We start from the raw sequence: 22,491 nt of genomic DNA on the forward strand, positions 1-22,491 counted from the left end.
GGGTTTGGGCCAGTAAAGAGGGGCCCATTACCTCTGTAATGACCTTCTTTTGTCCAGCCCCAGGGAATATCCAGGTGAGTGGTTTGGCCATGAGGATCGGGGGTCCACGATCATGGTCAATACCTAACAGGCATTGCCCCTGCATAAGATGGTGCAGGTTGGGTCTGCACAAGGTCATATAGATAAGAAGCAAGTGGGGGCTGCAGTCCAGCTCTACACCCTGTTCCACTTGGCACTGCTGGGGGCCCTGGAGGAGGGCTGTGTCCACTTGGAGGAACAACTTCTTTTTCTGAGTCCTCATAGGCACTACATGGGTTGGCAATGGCCCTGATGGCAGTGGTCACTAAAAGCACAAGGTTGGGGTAAGACTGGATGCTGGCCTGGGGCTGGGAGTCCATCCTGTTTGAATGGAAGAGCTGCAGTGAGGTGGGCTTTTGTCCAGATCCATGCCCTGATGTCTTGCTCATAAGAAAAGAGGAAAAAGGAACTGGTCATATCCTCTCTGATGAGCTTCTGGTTGTTTGTTCAAGATATGTCCAACAAGAACCACACCACTACCCTTGGGGGTTCCAGAGTCTTCTCCACTTTTCATTCTCTCAGGCCCCTAGGCCAGGTTTACTCCCCCAAATGCCTGTTGTTGATTATGCCCAAATCCTTTGCAGGGCCATTGATTATTCACCGCAGACACACAGTCTGCACCTCTGACAAGCCACTGCTACAAGATGGACTTCCTAGCTGGGGAGATTCCAGGTCCCAGAGCTGTGAAGCCACCTACTCTGGACACCATGGGGGAGGGTGGCAGTAACAGGAAGTTCAGGCAATCCAGCAGAGCCTCTGGGTGGAAACTGACCTGGAACCCACTCAGTGTGGGGTGAGATGAGGGCCTCCCTCTGGGATGCCCACCACCCAGGGCAGCCAAGAAAGTGTTCCAGGCTGGGCACTGAGGCCTCTGCGCAGCTTCCTGAGGCCATGTAAGGACCCGACCTGGCCCGGCCCGGAGGTCAGATTTGTCAGCTGAGGAGCTCCAGGCACAAGGAGAGGCGGCCAGTTGTGGCGGGAGGACTCCTTTGTTCCAGGTATTTTCTCAACAGTGGGGCTGGGCTGCCTGCCAGGTGCCAGGGTGCGGCTCTGGCCTCCCGCTGCACAAGCAGCTTTGCCGCCAAGCCTTGTACCTGGCTCAGCAGCTCCTTCCCGCGCTTCCTCTGCCAGGCCCGGCAAAGTGAGAGGCAGGGCCTGTGGGGTAGAACGGGCTGGGCTCCCAGCCACTCAGCCTCATTGCAGGAGAAGGAACTCACTCAGGGCTCCTCACAGTGTCTGGCGTTTAGAACTACTCCATTCTTCCAGGAGAATGGGATAAAAATATATATAAACTTTTGCTCAACAAAATATGATAAAATTGCAATGTTGGACATGGCTTTGTCTAGAAACACATCCCAGCTCTGCCACTGACTAGCTGTACGGCCACAGCAAGTTACTTAACCTCTCTGTGCCTCAATTTCTTCCTCTGAAAACTAGGGATGGTAGTTGTACCTACCTGATAGGAATGTTGAGGATGTAACAAGTTATTTCATGTAAAGCTCTCAGAACAAAGGCTGGGACATTGTAACAGCTGTGGACGTGTTTGCTGCCATCATGGTGGTGACATTTAATGAGGATAACGTTAGGTTGTTATCCAAGACTGTCGGTTGTTCAGAACAGAAAACACTCAGGCAAGGTTAATCAAAAGAGAAGAATGTAACACAAGTCTTCAGAGGTGTCACATGGAACCCCAGGGAAGGGGGCAGCCAGGCCTCAAGGAACGGAAGTCAGGATCTTAAAAGCCACTGAGCAGTCAGGAAGCATCTCTTCCCCTTTGGGCCTCACCATCTTTCATGTCTCTGAACACACGGCCAAATCTAAGCAGCTCTTGGTTCTCAGGTCAGGTGACTAGCAGAAACGGACTGGCATCTCTGAATCCCAACGGCAAAACCATTGCCCAGGCAGGGTCATTCACCAAGAGCCCATCAACTGTGGCCAACGGGACTGCCAGGGACCCAGTGCAGAGAGAGCAGCAGGGGCTAGGCAGACACTCTCAAGGACATCTATCTACTCCAGTGGCGCTCTGGAGTTAAGACTTGTGCCCTCATCCTGGTGTTGCCTCAGGAAATCCCTTGCGTCTCCGGTCCCTTTTCCTCTTCTGTTCACTCAGTCTTTATCCTGATCCTACAGTGTTTATCATAGCACTTATATGACAGAGACACACATAAACTTGTTTATGTATGTCTTCCTCTCTAAACAGTGACTTTCATTCATTCCTTCACTATAGTTACCTACCAAGCACCAGCCATGTGTTAGGGATACTCCGTCTGGCTTGGCATGTAGTCGTGTAAAATAGTCAGCATCACTGTCGAGTTCTACCCAAGTTCAGGTGCTGGGGACTCTCCCACACCATTGATACTCAGGGTCAAGATCTGACCCTTTGTGTTGTGAGGCTTATAAGGTTCCTGAGCTGTTAGGAAAAGCGAGTGCTCACAGGAAATGGCTCAGATGCGCCTTGGCATGGGTGGGCATTTCTGCTGGGTGAATCAAGGACAACGGCAGGCAGCTGACACGAGAAGGACTTCGTCAGCCAGCGAGGAGCAGAACGGTGATTGTGGCTCAGCAGCACAGGTGATGGCAGTGCTGACGTGGGGGCGATGGATGGTTACTGTTGCTGGCTTGGCAACACGACCTCTGTGGGACCAGCTCTTGACGCCGACTCTGTTCCTCTCCACATCTTTGCTTCTGTCTCAGACCACTCTGATCTCCTCCAAGATCGACTCCTATCCCTGTTCCCCCACCTGGTGGCCCCAAACGAGCCTTCCCACGCACAAGATGGTCCAGGCTCTCTTCTTCACTCCTTCCAGTCCACTACTAAGGCATAAGCTTTACACCCTGCGTCTTTCAGGACCACCTCTGTGGGCTCCCCAAATCCCTTCTCTCCATAAAGTCTACCACGTGGCTTTCCATACTATTCACATGGGGGTCCACACTGAGGCCTAGCTTGAAAGTTGAAAACCTAAACATAGTTTTTTTTCCTTTCTCTTTGCATTCTTGCTATAAAAGGACTAATTTCTGAAAACAATACAAATGCCTCTGGCTGACTTGGGGTAGGGTCACATACAAGGAAATACGGAAAAGTACAAATATTAGTATTTCAAGATGTTATCCTCCTACACAGCGGAGGAAGGTCTGGAGCCGCCTGTGTGCACAGGCTCTGGCCTGAAAATGTTGGGAGACCCTTGTGGTGAGAAACATGGGTTTCCTTTTCTAGCTCTAATTCTGTGATGTGGGGCCAAAAGTCTCTCCTAGATGGCAACGGTGAAACACTTCATCCCCAGTGCTAGCGTCCTCCTCATACCCCTTTGGACTGGGTGGGAGACTTATTCCAGGTGGCAGAATCCAAACTGACTCCTCTAAGGAGGTGCCCAGTGAGTCACCTCCATGGCACCGACACCCTCACGCCTGCCAGGGTCTTGCAGGGCAGCCCAAAGGTCCACGTAGACCAGCTTTGCCGGGTTGCTGCTGGGGAGCTCTATTAGCTCCGGAAGCCAACCCTGTCCCACTCGTCCGTTCGAAGCAGCAGCTTAGTGTATAAGCCAGTTTAACTCCAGCTATACTTGTGGGCAGCACCAAGGTATTTATTTGTACAGTGACAGAAACAGCTCATGGAGTTTCCCATGGGTCAAACTGAGCATTCAAACATGGAATACAAAGTGTATGGGGTAAAAGTCACATATCTTTACAAAAACAACAAAGTCTGCTCATCCTGCAGAACAGGTGGGAGCTATGGCCTGAGAGCAGATGAGGTCATTCGGGGAGGGCGGTGGCCCAGGAGGAGAGCAGAGCCAGGGAAACCAACTTCTGAGGGTGGGCAAACGCAGTGGAGGGGGGACCCTAACATACTCATCTACCCAGGGCTGACAAATAGGAGGAACTCAAAGGATTCATGATGAGTAGATCCTTTTGTATGTTATCTTCTGTGGAATATTAAAAGGAAAGAAAGAGAATGTGGAAAAATATGTGTACCAATAAAAAAAGATACGTTTATTTTCCAAGGAACTGAATTAAGTCTGTAAGCTATGTGTGAAACTGGATTCTACTCAGAAAGTGTTTAACATGTAAACAATATGAATATAAAGTTACCTCAGGAAAATGATGGTCTTACCAGTGAATAAAATAAATGCAAACTCAGCTACCTTAAGATAACACGAGCAGCGGCCAGATGGCTCAGTTGGTTAGAGTGTGAGCTCTCAACAAGGAGATTGCCAGTTCAATTCCCGCATGGGATGGTGGGCTGCAACCCCTGCAACTAATGACTGAAAACAGTGACTGGACTTGGAGCTGAGTTGTGCCCTCCATAACTAGATTGAAGGACAACGACTTGGAGCTGATGGGCCCTGGAGAAACACACTGTTCCCCTCTAGAGAAAACAAAAGTAGGTAGCAAAGCCCTCCGTGGGTGAGGCTGTGGGAAACAAGGGCACCACCAGCCTCAGATGACAGTGGCCATGAAGGACAGGAGCCATAATACCATGCACCCCCTGGAACAGGGGTCCTTGGGTACCACATAAAATAAATCCACTTAAGCAAAAATGGGGGTTTTTAAATAAGGAAACGGAGGTATCTCAGTAGCCCACGGAAGCACCTTACCCTCAGGAGGGTCAGAAACCAGGAACCAGAAAGTCAGAAGGAATCTCTCTCTCTCCTCGTCTGGGCTTCCCTCACACCTCTGCTTCTTTTCTCCTTCTCTGCAGATCTTTCTGCCATGCACCCACAATCACACAACAAATATTTATTTTGTGTATATGCCCAAACACCACTGTTCCATTTCCGTGTTCAAGTGTACTCAGTAAAGACTAGTTGCAATTTGAAATTCTCAGGTAGAGTCAGATTGGCTCAACCTGGTCTAATATACGAGGACCCAGAAGGGCAGGGTCGTTCTTACCTCTAAGGGGGTTGGAACCCAGAAGGATCCTTCATCTCTATGTAAATTAGTGGGTGTGATTAGATCGACAGGAGGAAATGCCCCAGGGCAGAGACAGCTAGCATTAACCATTAACCTACCCCAGACTCCCAGCCCTAGGTCCAGCCAGAACATCCAGTTAAACTTTTTCCTGCATCCACATTTCACATCCTTATTGTGCCTCACAGTCCATTCTCCACCTAGCAGCCAGGCTTCTCTCTTAATGTGTATCGGATTAGATTCATCCCCTGCTAAATACTGGGGGGGGGGGCTACAAAAAACTCCTTCCTGTTGCAATTAGAATAAAATCCAAACCCCTTACCATGGCCCATCAGGCCCTCCCTGATCTAGCCCAAGGCTACTTTTCTGACTTTATCTTTTATAAATCTTCCCCTCATTCACTCTACTGTAGCCACAGGGGCCTTCTTGCTGGTCCTCCAATACGCCAAGTTCATTCCCACCTCAGGGCCCTTACACTTGCTCCTCTCTCTGCCCCCCACTATTGCATGGCTGACCCCACATCATTCCACATTCAGATGATGTCATCTCCTCAGAGGGTCTTACTTGACACCGTCCTACCTAAAGTAGTAATACCCACCTCAGTAGACACATATGCTAGTCATTCTCTACCCTGTTTTTCAGGTTTTTTCTTCATAGGACCTAATACTTGTTGAAAACCCCTTGTTCGTTTAACTAGTGTATTTTCTTTCTCTCCATATTAGAATGTAAGCTCCATTTGAGCAGGGACCTAGTCTGGCTCACGTTTTTTGATATTGTCCCAGTGGCAGAACTGAGTCTGGCACTTAGGAGATACAAAAAAACACTAGAATGAAAGCCTGAAAAATCTGGTTTCAATGTTATACCACGAGGCAGCGCAGCACCGCCCCTCAGAGCAAAGGTTTTGGAGCCGGATCACCTGGGTTCACCAGCTCCCTCACTTCCTATCTGTGCAAACTTGCAGTTGTTTAAATGATCTGTGTTTCAGTCTTCCCATATGGAAAATGGACAGGATAAAAGTACCCACAGTATTGGGGATTAAATGAGTTCACACACGTAAAGGGCTTACAAAGTGCTTATCAGAGTACACACTCAACATGTTTTCACTTATTCATTATTAATCATTAATCCATTCATATAAATTCTTAAAATTAATCTTTCATTGTTCTGCTCTGTATCTCCCCTTATTTTCATCTTTATCGGTTTCGTCTGTGTTCTTGAAGTTTGTTTTCTTCACTAAATTGACCCACTGTATTCCCCCCGGCATTTATTGCTCCCATGCCGTTTTTTCATTGAACAGCCACATTTTAATCTCCCCTCCACATTTCCTTACCTCAGATTATCCCTTTTGCAGGCCTGTAAATTAATTGTGTACCATCTTTTTTAAGCTTACTGCTACATCAATCAGGTATTGCCTACACTTTCTTCTGTTCCTCGCAATAGGTCTTTTTCTGAGGTAGGCAGCTCTTCTCAAACTTCGGGGAAATGATAAATCACCCTCTCTGCAGCTGTAGAATATCTCTTATTTATCCTTACGGAGAAGCAGGTGTAGACCAACCATCCTGGTTTGTCCGGATGGGGTTTCCCAGAACATGGGACTTTGAGTGCTAACAACAGGAAAGTCCCAGTCAAAACAGGATGAGTTGGTCACCCTATCTCCAGCTACTGACAGCACTGAGGAGCTCTGCCATACTGGTACAGACGTTCTTCCAAATTTGTCACAAAAGGAGGAAACCATTTTCTAGTACTTAGACCTATTCGCCCTTCCGAGTACCATTTAAACATGTGAAAGTCTCTCAGAAATAAAGGGAAACAATTTCCTGCAACCCCAAGCCTCCCTTTGGCAAGTACCCTCTCCCCTTTTGTAACTTAAGAGCAGACCACACTCAGTATGGCCACCCTCTCTCTTCGCACTCACTCCTCAAACCAGAGATGTGGCTTCTAGTTTCTAACCATTGTCGGAGCCTTCTCTTACCAAGGTTAGCACAATGCCCTCGTCACTAAAATCCACTGAATGTGTCTCATTCGGACATGGCCTCGCTACACTTTCTTCCCTGCTGCTTACTGCTCCCTTCTCATAGCTTGTTCCCCTCGGTTTCTGTGGTCCTGGCCTCCTGGTTACTCTCCTCTCTCACTGTTCAGTTCCTGATGCAAGCACCTCTTCCACAGTTGTCGGATGTTTCTGAAGTTCTGTTCTAGACCGTTTCTCTTCTCTCTTCAGCCCCTGCTCGAGTGACCTCCTCTTCCACAGCTTGAAATACCATCAATGCTGATGACTTAAGAGATCCCTATCCTATCTCTAGCCCATAATTCTTTCTGGACTCAACCTGAATACCAACTGCTTCACTGTAATTCCCATTAGGATTCCCTGCAGACTTCAACCCAACAAGTCCCAAACTGAGCTCATCCTGTGCCCTCAGCCCACTCCTGCTCTTCCTCCAGTGTTCCCCATCTTGGCCAAAGGACCACCATCAATCAATTGCTCGAATGAGAAACTTGAGCCTTATTTTGAGCCCTTTCTCTCCCTCACCACCAATATTTAACCAATCATCAAGTCCTGTAAATTCTACCTGCCAAATACGTTAACCATCCCCCTAATCAGCCAGTTCATTCTCCACATTGCACCAGAGTGATCTCTCCAGTAAACACATCTGACACTGTTATTTTGGGGTTAATGGTTTACAGGGCCCTCTGTGACCTGGTCCCTGCAGACCTCTCCAGCTTTTGTCCTAACTCTCCCCTACTTGGCTGGCTCACTCCTGTTACTTTTCCCCAGTATTTTCTTAAATGCAATTTCCTCAGAAAGACTTCCCAGACTTCCCTGAACTGGGTCAGGTCCAACTGTACATGTTCTCTGAACATCTCCATACAGCATTATCATTGAAATAGCATGGACAGCTTGGAACTCTTGGAAGACGGGAAGTGTCCTGTTCACTGACATACCTCTAGCACCTAGAATGGTGAACAGTAAGCACTCATTAAGTCTGCTGAATAAGTTAATTATAACTAATTATAAAGCTCTTACCTGTTTATTAGATTAGGGTCCCAACGTCCTCTACTTGCCTTCATGTTAGTCCAGTTCAAGTTATTGTGAACCTGGAGAAAAATACATCTACTTTGTTGGAGTGCTCATTTGAAACAGCTAGAAGCACCGGGACACAATAGAAAGAACACAACTCCTAAGCCAGGGGACCAGGGCTCCAGTCATAAAACTGCTAGGCTTTGTGCTATAATGGATGGCCAACTCAACCTCTCTGGGCCTCAGTTTCTCCATCTGCGAAATAAAATGGTGACTTTCAAGGCGTGCTCCGCAGGAGAGGAGACTGCATTAGAGGGTCCAGAGGCACCTGTGGCCCACCCAGACCCTAAGCGACCCTGCTTCAATTTGTATTACATGAGTTCAGGTGAGGTTTTATTTGGAGGAAGAAAAATAAGGATCCACAGCTAAAGCAAGTTTGAAACTGAACCAGGTGATCACTGAATTCTCAGTATCCTTTACATGCTGCAACTTAAAACAATTGAAAGCCATGAGTGCCACTACTGTGTTTCCTGGAAAATACGACCTAACCGGAAAATAAGCCCTAGCATGATTTTTTAGGATGACATCCCCTGAACATAAGCCCTAATACATCTTTTGGAGCAAAAATTAATATAAGACCCGGTCTTATTTTGGGGGAAACACGGTATCAAGAAGGTAGTTCCTTAAGAGCACGTGAAGATTCTGACTGTGAAAGTTTGAAGAGGGTGGGCTGGCACTTCCATCCTCCATCAGGAACCCAATGGTTTTCATGTGACTACCTCATTATGCAGATCTAGTAGGACACGGAGACATTTTTGAATCCACAAATAACATTTATATAAAGGTCTTTATCCCTCAATCCACTTGATATTAACAAGGAAGCTCAGGCAGAAGACACAGGCCAAAATGATTGTAAGTCTCACTTTCAGCTGGCTCGTCACCCCCCATCTGGTGACTCCAAGGCTGACTGGGGTCACACTTGAGAATGCACTGTCCCAGGGGCCTTGCACAGACAGGGCCTTCCTTTTGCATGGGAAGAACTCAATAGTTACTGACAGCTATAGTCAGAAGACCCTCTTAATCTTAATCTGCCACTTACTGGCTCCGTGTCACTGCTGTGGACACCTATCGTTTGGTCTGCTAAGCATCAATCCCACACCCACCATCTTTCTAAAAACTACTTTTTCCCTCAGCCCCACTTTACTCATATGGTTCTATTGGGAGTTGCCATGTTCTTAAGTGACTGGCTTTCCTGCGTAATCCAGGGGGAGACAACAGAATTCAGTTCTCCTCGGAGTCCTTTCCTGAGATTTTTCAACTTGGGAAGCAGGTCCACTTCTCTGCAGTGGGAAAAAACTATGAGAAGTGAGGTGTGGAAACTTCCAATTGACCATTTGGAGAAAACCGACTGGCATGGAGGAAAAAGTGAAGTCAGCACACAGAGAAGAGAAAGGAGGGACAGAGACAGCGCTGGTGGTGTCTGAGTCCCCGGTGGCAGTTACTCCTGATGTCCCGCTGCACCTGCCCTGCCCTCTGGGAGACGCTCGGTTGTTCAACTTGTCCTTGGATTCCATGAGCAATAAATCCTACTTTATACCTAAATTAGTTCAAATTGGCTTTTCACCCTTACAACTGAATTGACACCTACCCTACATGAAGTCATTTAAATAGTATGAATCTGTTTTCTCATTTGTAGAAACTACTTCGAAGATTTTTGGCAAGGACTACGAAGATCTCTAACACTTAAAGCCACACTGCGCTATAAATATGTAAGGAGTGACAACTGACAGATGTCTGATGATGAAGATAATGGCCAGTGCGACACAGGTGGAGTCTGGACTTAGCATAGGATCACTCCTGCTGCTAGAAAAACAACTGTCTTGCTGACTAGAAGGCAGTAACTCCACAGTGGATTCACACTGTTGTTGGTTCTGTTGCCCTCCCTCCCACCAACTCATGTTCCCTACTTCTGGAAATCACTCCACCTCCACTCCATCCATTTGGTTTCTATGGGAACTGCCCTATTCTTTCAAGAGTCCATCCCTAGATGGGTTGAAGGGCCTCAGGGTAAACATCAGACCCAAGCTGGGCTAATATATATCTTTCCTTGTTTTTTAATTGTGACAAAACACACATAAAATTTACTATCTTGACCATTTTCAAGGGTACAGTTCGGTAGGGTTAAGCATTACACACTGTTGTGCAATCAATCTCCAGAACGTTTTCATCTTGCAAAACTGAAACTCTATACCTATTAAACAACTTCTCATTTCCTCCTCTTTCCAGGCCTTGGCAACCTCTATTCTATTTTCTGTCTCTAGGAAGTTGACAAGTCTAGATACCTCACATAAGTGGGATCATACAGTATTTGTTCTTTTTTTGACTGGCTTATTTCACTTAGCATATCCTCAAGGTTCATCCACGTATCAGAATTTTTTTCATTAAGGCTGAGTAATATTCTATTATATGCAGAGACCACATTTTGTTCATCTATTCATCTGTCCATGGATACTTGGGGGTTATTTCCACCTTTTGGCTACTGTGAATAATGCTGCTATGAAGGTGGGTATACAAAAATGTCTTTGAGACCCTGCGTTTTGTTCTTTTGGATATATACCCAGAAGAGGAATTACTGGGTCATATCGAAATTCTATTTTTAATTATTTGAGGAACCTCCATACTGTTTCTCATAGTGGCTGTACCATTTTACATTTCCACCAACAGTACACAATCATTCTAATTTCCTCTAATCTTCATCAACATTTACTATTTCCTGATTTCTTGACAGGAGCCATCCTAATGGGTGTGAGATGTCCTGGCACTTTTGAACTTAGAACCAGAGAAAGCATCAGCACAATCTCTCAGATTTAAAAGCTTTAAGAGGTAAAGCTTAGGTGCTACTGGCAGCCCTGTCTCCCTCCATGTAGAGAAAGTCTGTTTAAGAGAAAGGAGAAAGGGAGTCTCCACAGCATCACACTAAGTAGTACTGGTTGTACCTGAGGCCTTGATGCTCTTCTGTCCTTGAATTTGATGAGACACCTCAGTAACCTTATCATAAATTCACCTTTTTGAGTTAGGTTTGGCTTGTTTTATTTGTAACCATGAGTCTTAACCATAATAAACATCTTAGTAAGAGTTAGTTCTTCAGAAATCTGTTTTGCTTTTTCTGTCTTGATTCCTTCTTGTAAGGAGATGGGATATAAATAATTTGTACGTTTTAAAAGCCCTAAATGCCCTTGGAGAAGTACAGCCTAATGGTTAGAGCACAGGTTTGGAGTCAGTCAGCGCCAACTGGCTTCAAATCCTAGCTCAACAAATATTTACTGAGTGTCTTTCAAGCAGCAGGCCCCTTGTAGGTGCCAAGGATAACAGTTAATGAACAAAAATCCCTGCCCTCACAGGGCTTTCTTCTAGAACTCAGCAAATATTTGCATATCTACTCTGTGCCAGCCACCATTAAGCTCTCAATATGTATGTCTGTGTACAAAATGGGGATCATAAATTAACTTGTCCATTTGTTTAAAGGACTCATTATAAGGCGCACATGTGCTTAACACATAGCAGGCATTCAATGAGGAGCCATGGTCACTTTTAGACGTGGGAGTCATGCCTTGAAGGAACTAGTCTCCACAGCTATTGGGCACCCACTGTGTGTCCCACATTTGTCTTAAAATAGGACTCACATCTTGGTAGGATTTACTTTCCAATGGGAGCAAGAGATAGTACAGGTGATATATGCTTGTAACAGAGGAATGAGGAAGGAAAAGAATATGGTGGGTATGAGCAGACGTTGGAGCCACCCACTTCCTCTCAGATCCCAGCTCCCTCAGGAGAATCACTTAACTCTGCTACCCAGTTTCCTCAATTGAAAAAGAGCTAATAAGAACAATGAGGGAGACCACCTCATAGGGCTATTGTGAGGACTAAATGAGTTACGATGTTTAAAGCACTTAGAACATGACTTGTGCCTAGTGCTATATAAATACTTGCTAATGTTATGTATAAACTGCTACAGGAACAGATAGGAAGGAGAAACTAGAGGAGGCAAAGAAGCCTTGAAGGATGTGCAGAAGTTCACGAGGTAAGGAGAAGGGGACAGGGCATTTTGGGTGAAGAAAATATTTTGGCAAACAAACTAACTCATGAAGAAATTATATGCATTAAAAAACACACCAATAATAACTAGTAGCTGAAGCCCATTTGGGTGGCAGATAAAGTCTGAAGCACTCTTTTTGGCCATTAGCACTGGGGACCACCAATCTAGTCAGTTGTAAGTCAGCACTTTTCCTGGTAACTTTTGGGAACTGACACCATACTATACACCAATGCTTTAGTAGCATTAACTATTTTTCCACAATGAAGCAAATAACTCCAATTTATAGCTACCATTTACTGGGCACTGCAGTGCTAAACACTATGCTGTTTTCAGAAGGACCTCATTTAATCCTTACGATGTCCCCTGGAATGGAGGTAATAACTCTGTTTTATATATGAGGAAATCAGGCTGCTTGAGCAATTTTCCCAAGGTCACACAGATAGTATGTTAGATGGGAAAGTGTTCAGCGGCAAGACCAAGTAGCAGTTTTTTGTTTTTACATAAAAAGAAGTCTGTAGGTAAGTATTATAGTTACAGCCCTTAGTCGGGTTATTCCCCAATGCCACCCAAATCCCTTCTCTTTCTTCCCCACCATCTTTAGTGTTAGCATTGGCGCTAAGGCTCATTCATTCTCACGTCCCCTATAATGCATTTTAAATTCTTGTCTTAAAATCTCACCAGCCAAGATTTTGTCAAGCTTGACTTTATGAAATATTTTAGAGGTCAACTCATACAACTCACTGATTTCACAGATGGGGAAATAGAGAGATTTGCCCTCAGCAAGCTATCAGAGCTAATTAGTTACACCAGCCTGGAAATCGGCACTCATTTCACTGTACTCATTTGGTGGAGACTGCAAGTTGCCTACCAAAATCTGTTTTCCCATTCTTTCTTGGCACACGGCTAGACAACATTTCCCAGCCTCCCTTGCAGGTAGGTGTGGCCGTATGACTAACTTCTTGCCAACCGAGAGTGAGCAAAAGTATGCGAACCACTGCAGGGTCTAGGCCTTCAGGCATCGAGTGTGCCTCCTCTGTGCTTTTTCCTTCCCCACTGGCTGAAACCAGTGATGACCCAGCTTCAGTCACACAGCTGATGACAATGCCCACCCCCAGAGGATGTAGAGGCAACATGATATAAGGAAACTGTGTCCCTGAATGACCCTTTGGAGCAGAGCTGCCCCACTGACCTGGACTGCTCACTTCAGAAATGTTAACTCCCCTCAGAGCTGTTATGTGAGAAAGAAACAAACTCCTTTGTTCTTTAAGCCACTGTATTGTTGAGTCTGTTACAACAGCTTAGCCTTTTACCCTAACTAGTACAACCATGCAGGTTCCTTTGTACATATTCAGAATAGCTTTACAAATGACCAGTTAGCCATCGTTCTGGAAAATAGCCCTGACCTCCCAAGTATGTGATAATCAAATAATGAAATCCCTTCCTGTGGCCACTATCCCAAGATTTCTTCACCCTAGTTAAAGGCTGTTTGACAACTGAAGCAGATCATTTACATACCCCCACTTGGCTTTCACGTAATTAATTCAACAAATATTTCACTTTCTAAATGCTGAGGATATATACACAGGTTCCTACAGTCATAAGAGCTTGCTTTCTAGTGAGTGTTTTTAATGTGCTGTGTGTTTTAAGCAGAAAAACCTCTTTGTAGAATGGGGAACTGAGGCTAAGGATATAAATAATTACTGAGAGCTACAAAGGTTCAAACCATGTGCCTATAAATTGTTTTCTTGCTTAGCCCTAAAAATTCAAGCAAAATATTTTAGAGACTAAGAATCCAACTTTCTTTTCAGTCAAAGTATTTCCTAACCACTTAAAACTGCATTGTCTGAACTGCGAGAATTGTCTCAAGTCTAGTCAAGATTTTTTACTTTCTATGTCAATTAGATCTCAATAAAACTGGGGGAAAACGATTTTTACTGGCAGAGGTAGATGGGCCTGATAGCTTGCTGAGTGTTGGAATTAATTACCACAGCCATTTAGACAGCACTGCTAGAACTAGAGACTCTGGGTACCTGGACTAGGGCTCTGCTTGTCTGGGGATTAGCTAATGCCAGATGGTGCGAGATGGCATTCCTCATCCTCACTCCAGGCTGAACAAATAGCCCAGAGCTGTTCTCTGTGGTCCTTTCCCCGCTCTCAAATGAGATTTACTAGTTGAGAGGCTTGTCCTGGCTTTGCCACAACTTGCTCTGTGATTGCGGTACATTCACATTGCGGGCCTCAGTTTCCCCTTCTGTACAAAAAGGTGCTAAGGATCCTTTCACCTCTACATTTATGACAAGCACTAGGAAGAACTACTGTCTGTCCCTACGCTTAACAGCAAAGTCACTCAGAGGGCAGCAGGCAGAGAAAGGATTAGCTACCTCAGGGCACTGCCTTAGACCAGGGCGACAAGCAGATTTCCAGCGTTCTGCCTTCCCCCCAGGCTCTGCTGCTGGTGAAGAAATTCCACCTTGCTGAATTTACAGTTTCTAAGAACAGGAGCAGTGGGCACAACCACAGTACCTTAAACTATGTAGGGGCTTTGTTAATATGAGGCACTTTCTTTCTTTCAAGAAATTCCTGATTTCCAATTGCCATAGAGATAGCGATGAGTTCAGTGGGAAGTTGCCGCTCCAGGTATTTCAGATGGAAGGATTAAAGGCTTTTTGAGGTAGGATTATTCAAACTAGTTTTTCCTGCTTGTCCATTGAAACTTTTCTACAGCTTTCAAACACATTTAGCAACCTGAGTGAAAAGCGTTTCAGAAAGACTAAGGTTCCTCCCTAAAAACAGCCAGCTTAACACAGTGCTGAACGGCTTGAGCTCTGGAGTCTGCCGCTTCACCTCAGTTCCAGCTCTGCCACTCGCTAGCTGTACTCCTTTGCTGAGCCTCAGTTTCCCCAGTGGTTAACAGAAACAGAAACAGCATCTCCCTCCCAGAGCTGTGTAAGAAGGGAACGTATATAAAGTGCTTGGTTCTGCTTGACTCACACTAAGTATTCATCTCCACTTCCAGTGGAAAGATGTGGCTTCCGGTTAGCTCCTGAAGTAGTTAATAAACTGACTGGGAAAATTATACCATGTTTAATGTAAAGAACAACATGGAGTAGATACAATGCCAATTTCTTCTTTGACCAGAGAAAAATTTATTCTTGAGCTTCAAATCAGTTAAAGGGGGTAAGGCTGAAGGGGCCCAAGACATCCTACAGACTTGGGGAGAGGGAGAAGAGAAGCCACTGAAGTAAGAGACCCCGCTTTCCAGGGCACGCGGTACCACACCCGCAGTCCTGGCCACACTCCTGCCAGCGTCGTGCCACGCCACGCCAGGAGCCTCAGCACATGCCTCCCCCAACACGCACACACTCCTCCACACCAAGGTGGGGCAGGTCCTCACACGACCTGCTCATACAGCAAGTATCCTTTCTTTGCAGCTCTTATCACAGCTGGAATTCTGTAATTATTTGATCAATGTGGATTTTTGTATTCCCAGAGTCTAACACAGCACACATGGCACATAAGTTCTAAAATATGTGCTGGATGAATGAATGCATGGGCTGGCCTCTGAGAATTCCTCAGAGTGGTCAGAGCCAAAAACAGGAGACCCGGCAGAGGTAGCAGGAGAAATCCATACATGCCCAGGTACTGCCAACAGTTAAGGTGACAGATGAAGACACTATATGCTATCTTTTGGGTATAGAGAAAAAAAATAAGAATATATATTTGTACTTGTTTTTTGTTTAAAAACTCTTGAGACATGTAGGAAACTAGTAAGTGATTATAGGGGGAGAAGGGCATGGAGGTACGAGTGAGATTTCTTAATGAATGTCTTTTTATATCATTCCAGAAAGAGAGTTTCAAATTTTACTGGAGATAACATAGATCTCCAATAAAAGATGCGCTCCAGATGTCTTCCAGGAATATAATTAAGTGCTCAATAAACATTTGCAAAATAAATGGTCAGCATGATCAAATGAAGAATGTTAAATTTAAGAAAAAGCCATCATGTTGATAATTGAGCATACTGTGTACAAATCAGATGTGGACATATATCTTTTTAAGGCTCTTGCCTGAAAGAGGCTCTTGCAAACTCTTTATTTAACTTTCATTGAAAGTATAGATTCCTAACTCAATAGAAAAACAGCAGTGATAGTAATTATCACAGGAGAAATCAACGAATCGCCAAAGGTTCTAGCTTTTCAAGCCCCATGTCATGACCACCTTGGTCTCATTCTCTTGTTCCCTACGGAATTCCAAGAAGTGATTTGGTTCACTGAATCATAGCACTGGGGCCAGTCCTTTCCTGCCATCCGTGCAAATCCAGAACTGACCTGTGGCTCACAATATTTCAGTCATCTATAAAAGTGTCTGGAAATTACATATTTTTAGCCAGACTCTGGGACATACAGTTTCTTTTTTTTTTTTTTTTAAGATTTTTATTGGGGAAGGGGCACAGGACTTGATTAGGGAACAGTGTGTACTTCCAGGCCTTTTTTCCAAGTCAAGTTGTTGTCCTTTCAGTCTTAGTTGTGGAGGGCGCAGCTCAGCTCCAGGTCCAGTTGCCATTGCTAGTTGCAGGGGGCACAGCCCACCATCCCTTGAGGGAGTCGAACCGGCAACCTTGTGGTTGAGAGGATGCACTACAACCAACTGAGCCATCTGGGAGCTCAGTGGCAGCTCAGCTCAAGGTGCCGTGTTCAATCTTAGTTGCAGGGGGCAGAGCCCACCATTCCTTGCGGGACTCGAGGAGTTGAACTGGCAACCTTGTGGTTGAGAGCCCACTGGCCCATGTGGGAATCGAACTGGCAGCCTTCGGGGTCAGGAGCATGGAACTCTAACCGCCTAAGCCACCAGGCCGGCCCCTACAACTTCTTTTTTAAGGGATATGGTGAATCCTGGTATTCATCACCAAAAAGATCCTTAAGTGTAAAAAAAGTGCAATCTGTGCCTTTCTTAAAAATAGAACCTTTAAGGTTAAATAAAAGAAAAAAAATCCCTTCCTGAACTCATCATTGCCAGACACATCAGCCACACAAGGAATGACAAGACCTGCGGTTCACAGGACAGAGAACATGAGACTTTAAAACCACACCACTGAATGAAAAAAAGGGTGGGGACTTTCTACACAGCACTCCTCGGCCCAGCCTGGGACACACACATGACCTCCCTCCTGAACTGAATCCCTGCCACCTTTGCAAAGGCCACTGGACAGGTCTCTTTAAACACTGGATTTCAGCTCTTCATCATTTTGCCCTGGGGATCCCTTCTCTTTAAGCTCTTTGTCACGGTCTGGGGAAACACTCCAACTTTCTATGGTGGTGATGGCATCTGAGTCCAATCTTCTTTTCTTCAGTTGGTACAAGTGGGATTTGGATTTTCTATGTGCTGAAACAAAACAAAACAAAATAACTCATTAGGATTTTCTAGAACTCATCCTAGAAGCATATAAAGTTAACCATGAAATCCTTTTTTTTTTTTTTTTCACAATAACAGGATCAACACATGTATCGGTATAGCTGCTTAGCATTTTTAAGGGAAGAATAAGTTACAGGGCCAGCGAGCTAGCCAACTACAGTGAGCTACCATGTATCAAGTGCACCCTGCGAGGTGCTTTCCCTCGCTAATCCTCCCCACAAGCCTGCCGACAGAACTATGCCGCTCATTTTACAGAGGAGGAAACTGAGTTCACAGAGGTCTTACATTTTGTTCAAGATCACACAGTAGATAAGCTCCTTAGCTTACCTATAGCTCCAAAACGAGACCTAATTTTCCAGAATCAGGATTCTTAATTCCAATTTTCAGTATGGGGCTTCCTGTTACAGACACATTTCAACTCACATGACTAAAAACGTTACAAAGCCAAGTCCTGTCTGTACTGCAGGACAGAGGCGCTGTCCGGCCACAGGCCTGCAGCACCCACAGATGCCCCTCCCACTTCTTCCCTGCTCACAGGTTGCCCCCGTGGTCCCCTCCTCGTCCGACACCCCTCTGCCTAAGTCAGAGAAGCCGTTTGAATGACTAACCCACAAGGCTCACCACGCACACAATGCTCCGGACAGACAACAAGAAACATTCTTCTCTGACGATCCCTTCTGAGGGTCCATAGAAGCAATAAAGCTACTGTTGCCTGAGACCAATTTCTGACCTCTCATCCCAAAGACAGTTCCCACCCTCTGACTAACTCACACAGCCTGTTCTTTTTCAAGGAAATCTTATTTGGAACACTAAAGAAATAGACAACTAGATTCAATTCTTTCATACATATTTAAAACATCATTTTTAAGGACTTAGAAGCAAAAATAAGTAAGGAAGAGGTTAGAAGTCAAAAACAGTTTACTTTGGCAAAAAGGTCAGCTTTGTTCTCCAGCTAGAGCGTGAGCTATGGCAGCAGGAGACAGGAGCAAGAACTTGACAGATGGCACTATAGAAGGTTTCCACAAGCTGAGCTCAGACAGGCTCACAAATGTTGCTTCTCTAAGGCTTTCCCTGAAGGACATTCGACAAATTGAACCACTAAGTTTTCTTTAGAAAAAACAATCAGACACTCTCTTTCTCTTCCCCTTTCATCATTATAAACCAACCACAATCGAGGCTTCTTCTGCTGCTTGGGCAATCACAGCCATCCCCAGTCTCTGACAATGCAGTTCATTTTGCCAGAATTTCCAGTTAATAGAACTAATCATTCTATTGGTTGGTATGGGGAGAAAAATCTACTTCTGTGAGAACCCATGCAAAGCAGTACTCTGAACAGGAGGCTTCTAGCTGCTGGGTAACTACAGGCCCTACTGTGCCTAAAAGGAGTGAGCCTTAAACAAGTTTCTAAATACAATATAAATTCAAGGCTTGGAGGCTAAAGCCCTTTGGGCGTTGATTGGATGACTATAGAAATCTGACAGAGACGAGTGCAGTGTGACTCTGTGGCAGAGGCCAACCCAGGCTCTAAAACAGAGACAGAGCCTTCCGGCAGGGCCGACGCTGGGGTGGTCAGAAGTATCTTATAAAGAAGGTATTACCCTTAACCACCTTTGCTTCCACACAGCTTCCCTTAACACTTCTCATCAGTTTTAGCAACTACCATTTCAACGTATTACCTTAAAAGTTACTGACTTCTTCTGAAGAGACACCACTTCTGAAGAACGTACTCAAGAAGAGTAACTGCACTTCTTTCTCCCTCCCAGCTATTGCTGCTTTTTTGGTTTCTTGGGTGAGTTGCCTGGCTTCTCTTACAATCCTACCTCCCCTCACTGAGGTCTGAACATGAAAGGCCAAGGAATTACTACAAGGCAGGATCACGAAAGTCAAAGGAGCTCTGGAAAGTTACCTATAGACCTCTCAGTATAAAATATCTACTCCAGCTAAAGCTAGAGGGCATATGATTTCCCTTTGAAATTCAGAATACAGAGATAAATAACTCAATTTGGGAAGGCATCCATGAAATTTGAGCGCAGGTTCTCAGAGGAATCTGGTCCTCCCTTTATAAATAAACAGACTCCAGCTTCAACCTAGCAAAGACCTTAAATTTCATGAAGTCCATGTGACCCACCCTTACAGATATCTCTGTGCCCTTCCCCAGACTCTACCTGCCCATTCGCGGTCCCCAATGATGATTCGATCACAGAGGTCACACATGTGATAACTTCTCTTGTTCTCAGTTTCATTGCATGGTATTTTTACTGGGGTAGCAGCAGGCTCATGGCCCTGAAAGAACAAGGGATAGATGGGAGAGAAGCATTCAATTCAAAGAGATTTGGATATCATTGATATTAAGGAGAGTGGGATTTTTTCAAGATTCCTTTTTCTCATCCCAGGGAGCAGGTGGGCTGTGAGCAGATTTTAGCAACAACCTTTCTGAATGTGGAAGATGCCGCCTCTAGGGATCTAAAAGCAGCCAGCCCTTCTGCTCTATTCCATGGAAAAGGCTTGATTTCCCACATAGCAATAAAGGTGAAAGCTAAGGAAAGCTGTCTGAAAACCAGACAAAAGAATAGTACCAGGACTAATAATCACCTGGATGAAGCTTTGCACAATTTCAAGAGCAGGTTCAAGAACAGACTTCTCCCACTTTGAGACATCAGATACTTCTAATCCATATACTGGGAGGGCACCGGGACCAGGTCCTAATGATGACAAAGGAAAGTTACGAGCAGTCAGCCCCCAACACCTAATCTATTCTGCTCCCAGGACTCCAAAAATCAAGGGAAACAGATGGGGGCCAAAGGAATAATAAACATTTTGACCATGTCACTCATTCTAACTAGAAACATGAACCAAATAGCTACATAAAATCCAAGAAAGACCTAGAAGTTTGACTGGTCTGCAGCCAACAAGTCCAGCTGTGTAATCGAGTCTCGGGAGTAGGACCTTCCAAATCAGTCAGGAAAAAAATAAAGAGTAACAGCTATAGTGACCACTGAGTGGGCTACAATATAAAGAGAGCACACCATAGGAGGAAACAAAGTACTTCTGAGTGGAGATGGGACTGGAGGTAGCCGAGAGTATAGCTATAGGCATCTCATCCACCTGAGCCAACCATGTTCAGTCTTTGCTATAGCTTCTCCAGTCTGTGGACACACTAAACTGCCTTTCACAGCTAGGGTAAGTCAGTCGTCTAAAGGCAAAGAGCACTGCCCCATAGAAAAAAACATCAAAGTCCTCAGGATGCCAACGGCTGGCAGGTGCCGGCCTTTTGATTGTGCCAACCACGAATAAGATTCTTCTTAAAGTGGACTGGGCTACACCTGCCACCACACGGAAAGGTGAGACTGGGAGGATGCAGGCAGCATCCACAGCACACCTGGCCTTGGCTAAGCTCTGCACCTGTTTGCAGGCCACTCTATATTTTCCTTTCCCCTCTAAGTCCTTTGTTGGGCTTCTGTGCCCTGTCTAAGCACCTTTCAACAAGTTCTCGGCTCCCAGCTGCTATTCCTGGCTTGAGTCCAAGGCCAAGCTGGGGTGGGGAAGTCCCTCTGGCTTCTTGCCAGAACCATATCCCAGCAGACCAGCTCTGGCCAATCACACACGGCTCTTGATTTCCAGGGCAGCTGTGCCTTTCACTCTAGCACCAGGACTGTGCCGGCATACACATGAATGAGGAATGAGCATATGATGCACTGTGCCACCAACCCCTCCTGACTCAGAGATGGGGGAGTTATTGTGGCTTTACCACAGGAGGAAGTTCCAAATCATTACAAAAAACATCTTTTGTTACAGACTAATTGTTAGCCCTGGGGAAAAGAGAAGCTGCGTTAGAAATGTGTGGTTGTGAACTTCAATTTCAGCTAATTCAGACTTCTATCTACATGCAGAGAAAGCAAGGTAAGTAGAAGGAGGTATAAAGAGCCTGTGGGGGCCAGAACGACACTGCAGAGCTCTGGGAGAGAGAACTTCAGCAATCTCATAGTCAACAATGTGACTCAAGGTGTTTGTGCTCAGAGGCGCTGAGGGGCATGGGTGGAGGCCTCTCTGCCGTATGCCTAACTGAAAGCAGAAATAAAAGTTCAACGGGATAATTCAGAACCGTACTTTAAGTGTCCCCAAGATAAAATTGGGATTTCACTTATGCTTAATCTCCTTTTAGCTCACAAATACACAATTTCTTACCCAAGGCCAATATTAACGCTGTCTAGCTAGTTACAGCTAAAGGAAACAAGAAGAGTGGTAGAAAGCAGAGTGTGGACTTCAGAGTCAGACCTGCATTCAGCGCTCCACTGCTCATTAGCTAGGGGATTTGGGGCAAGTTATTTAACCTCTCTAAGCCTCCATTTCCTTATCTGCAAAAAGAAGAATAACACCTACCTCGAAGGCTCAATAATTATGTACAGCACCAAATTTAGTGCAAGGACACAGTGCAGGGTCAAATGAATGAGCTTTTCCTTCCCCTTTCCTTAAAGTGCTGTTCAACTAAAATTAAAGTTGACACAGTCTGAAGCACCACGTATCTGAACCCAAAGGTGCTGCTGGGGGAATGGGTGGTTTTGTCTTTTTATACTACACATCTGGCCTAAGAACCATCTTAATCAGGAGAGCCTCCCTACCAAAACTGGATTGCTCTTCAGGTACAAAACTGGAAGCTAAAATTAACCCTTAGCACCAACTCTGCCTAAGGTGTTGCTATTTTGCTCTTACCTGCATTTGTTCAAGGCATAAGCTGACTCCTCACTGGAAAGATTTACTTTGTTTTCTGAGATATCACAAGAAAATATTCCTGGACAATCATTTATGCAATAGGCCCTCCCTCCAGGTCAGGTCCCCAATCTTAGAACTGGTTCAGAGGGCTGGCCTGGTGGCTCAGGTGGTTGGAGCGCTGTGCTCCTAACAACGAGGTCGCTGGTTCGATTCCCACATGGGCCAGTGAGCTACAGCTAAGATTGTGAACAGCTCTCCCTGGAGCTGGGCTGCT

At 45.3% G+C, this 22,491-nt stretch overlaps 1 protein-coding gene across 3 annotated transcripts in view; it reads right to left on the reverse strand.

The window, feature by feature from the left end:
• Nucleotides 1-15,217: 15,217 nt before the first annotated feature.
• TRIT1 (tRNA isopentenyltransferase 1) overlaps nt 15,218-22,491 on the reverse strand; it is a 39,829-nt gene continuing 32,555 nt past the window's right edge. For 2 of the 3 annotated variants that reach the window (XM_074334473.2, XM_074334474.2), the window contains exons 9-11: nt 20,100-20,209; nt 19,673-19,790; nt 15,218-17,477 (exon numbers count right to left, since the gene is read on the reverse strand). In XM_074334473.2, the coding sequence (XP_074190574.2) occupies nt 17,311-17,477; nt 19,673-19,790; nt 20,100-20,209 (395 nt within the window). In that variant the 3' untranslated portion in view covers nt 15,218-17,310. The remainder of the gene's footprint in view (nt 17,478-19,672; nt 19,791-20,099; nt 20,210-22,491) is intronic. The other variant, XM_088791049.1, reaches the window with a different exon arrangement.

Source organism: Rhinolophus sinicus, chromosome 14 (genome assembly GCF_057876585.1).
Source record: "Rhinolophus sinicus isolate RSI-liver-muscle chromosome 14, RSI-T2T, whole genome shotgun sequence".
Classification (NCBI taxonomy): domain Eukaryota; kingdom Metazoa; phylum Chordata; class Mammalia; order Chiroptera; family Rhinolophidae; genus Rhinolophus; species Rhinolophus sinicus.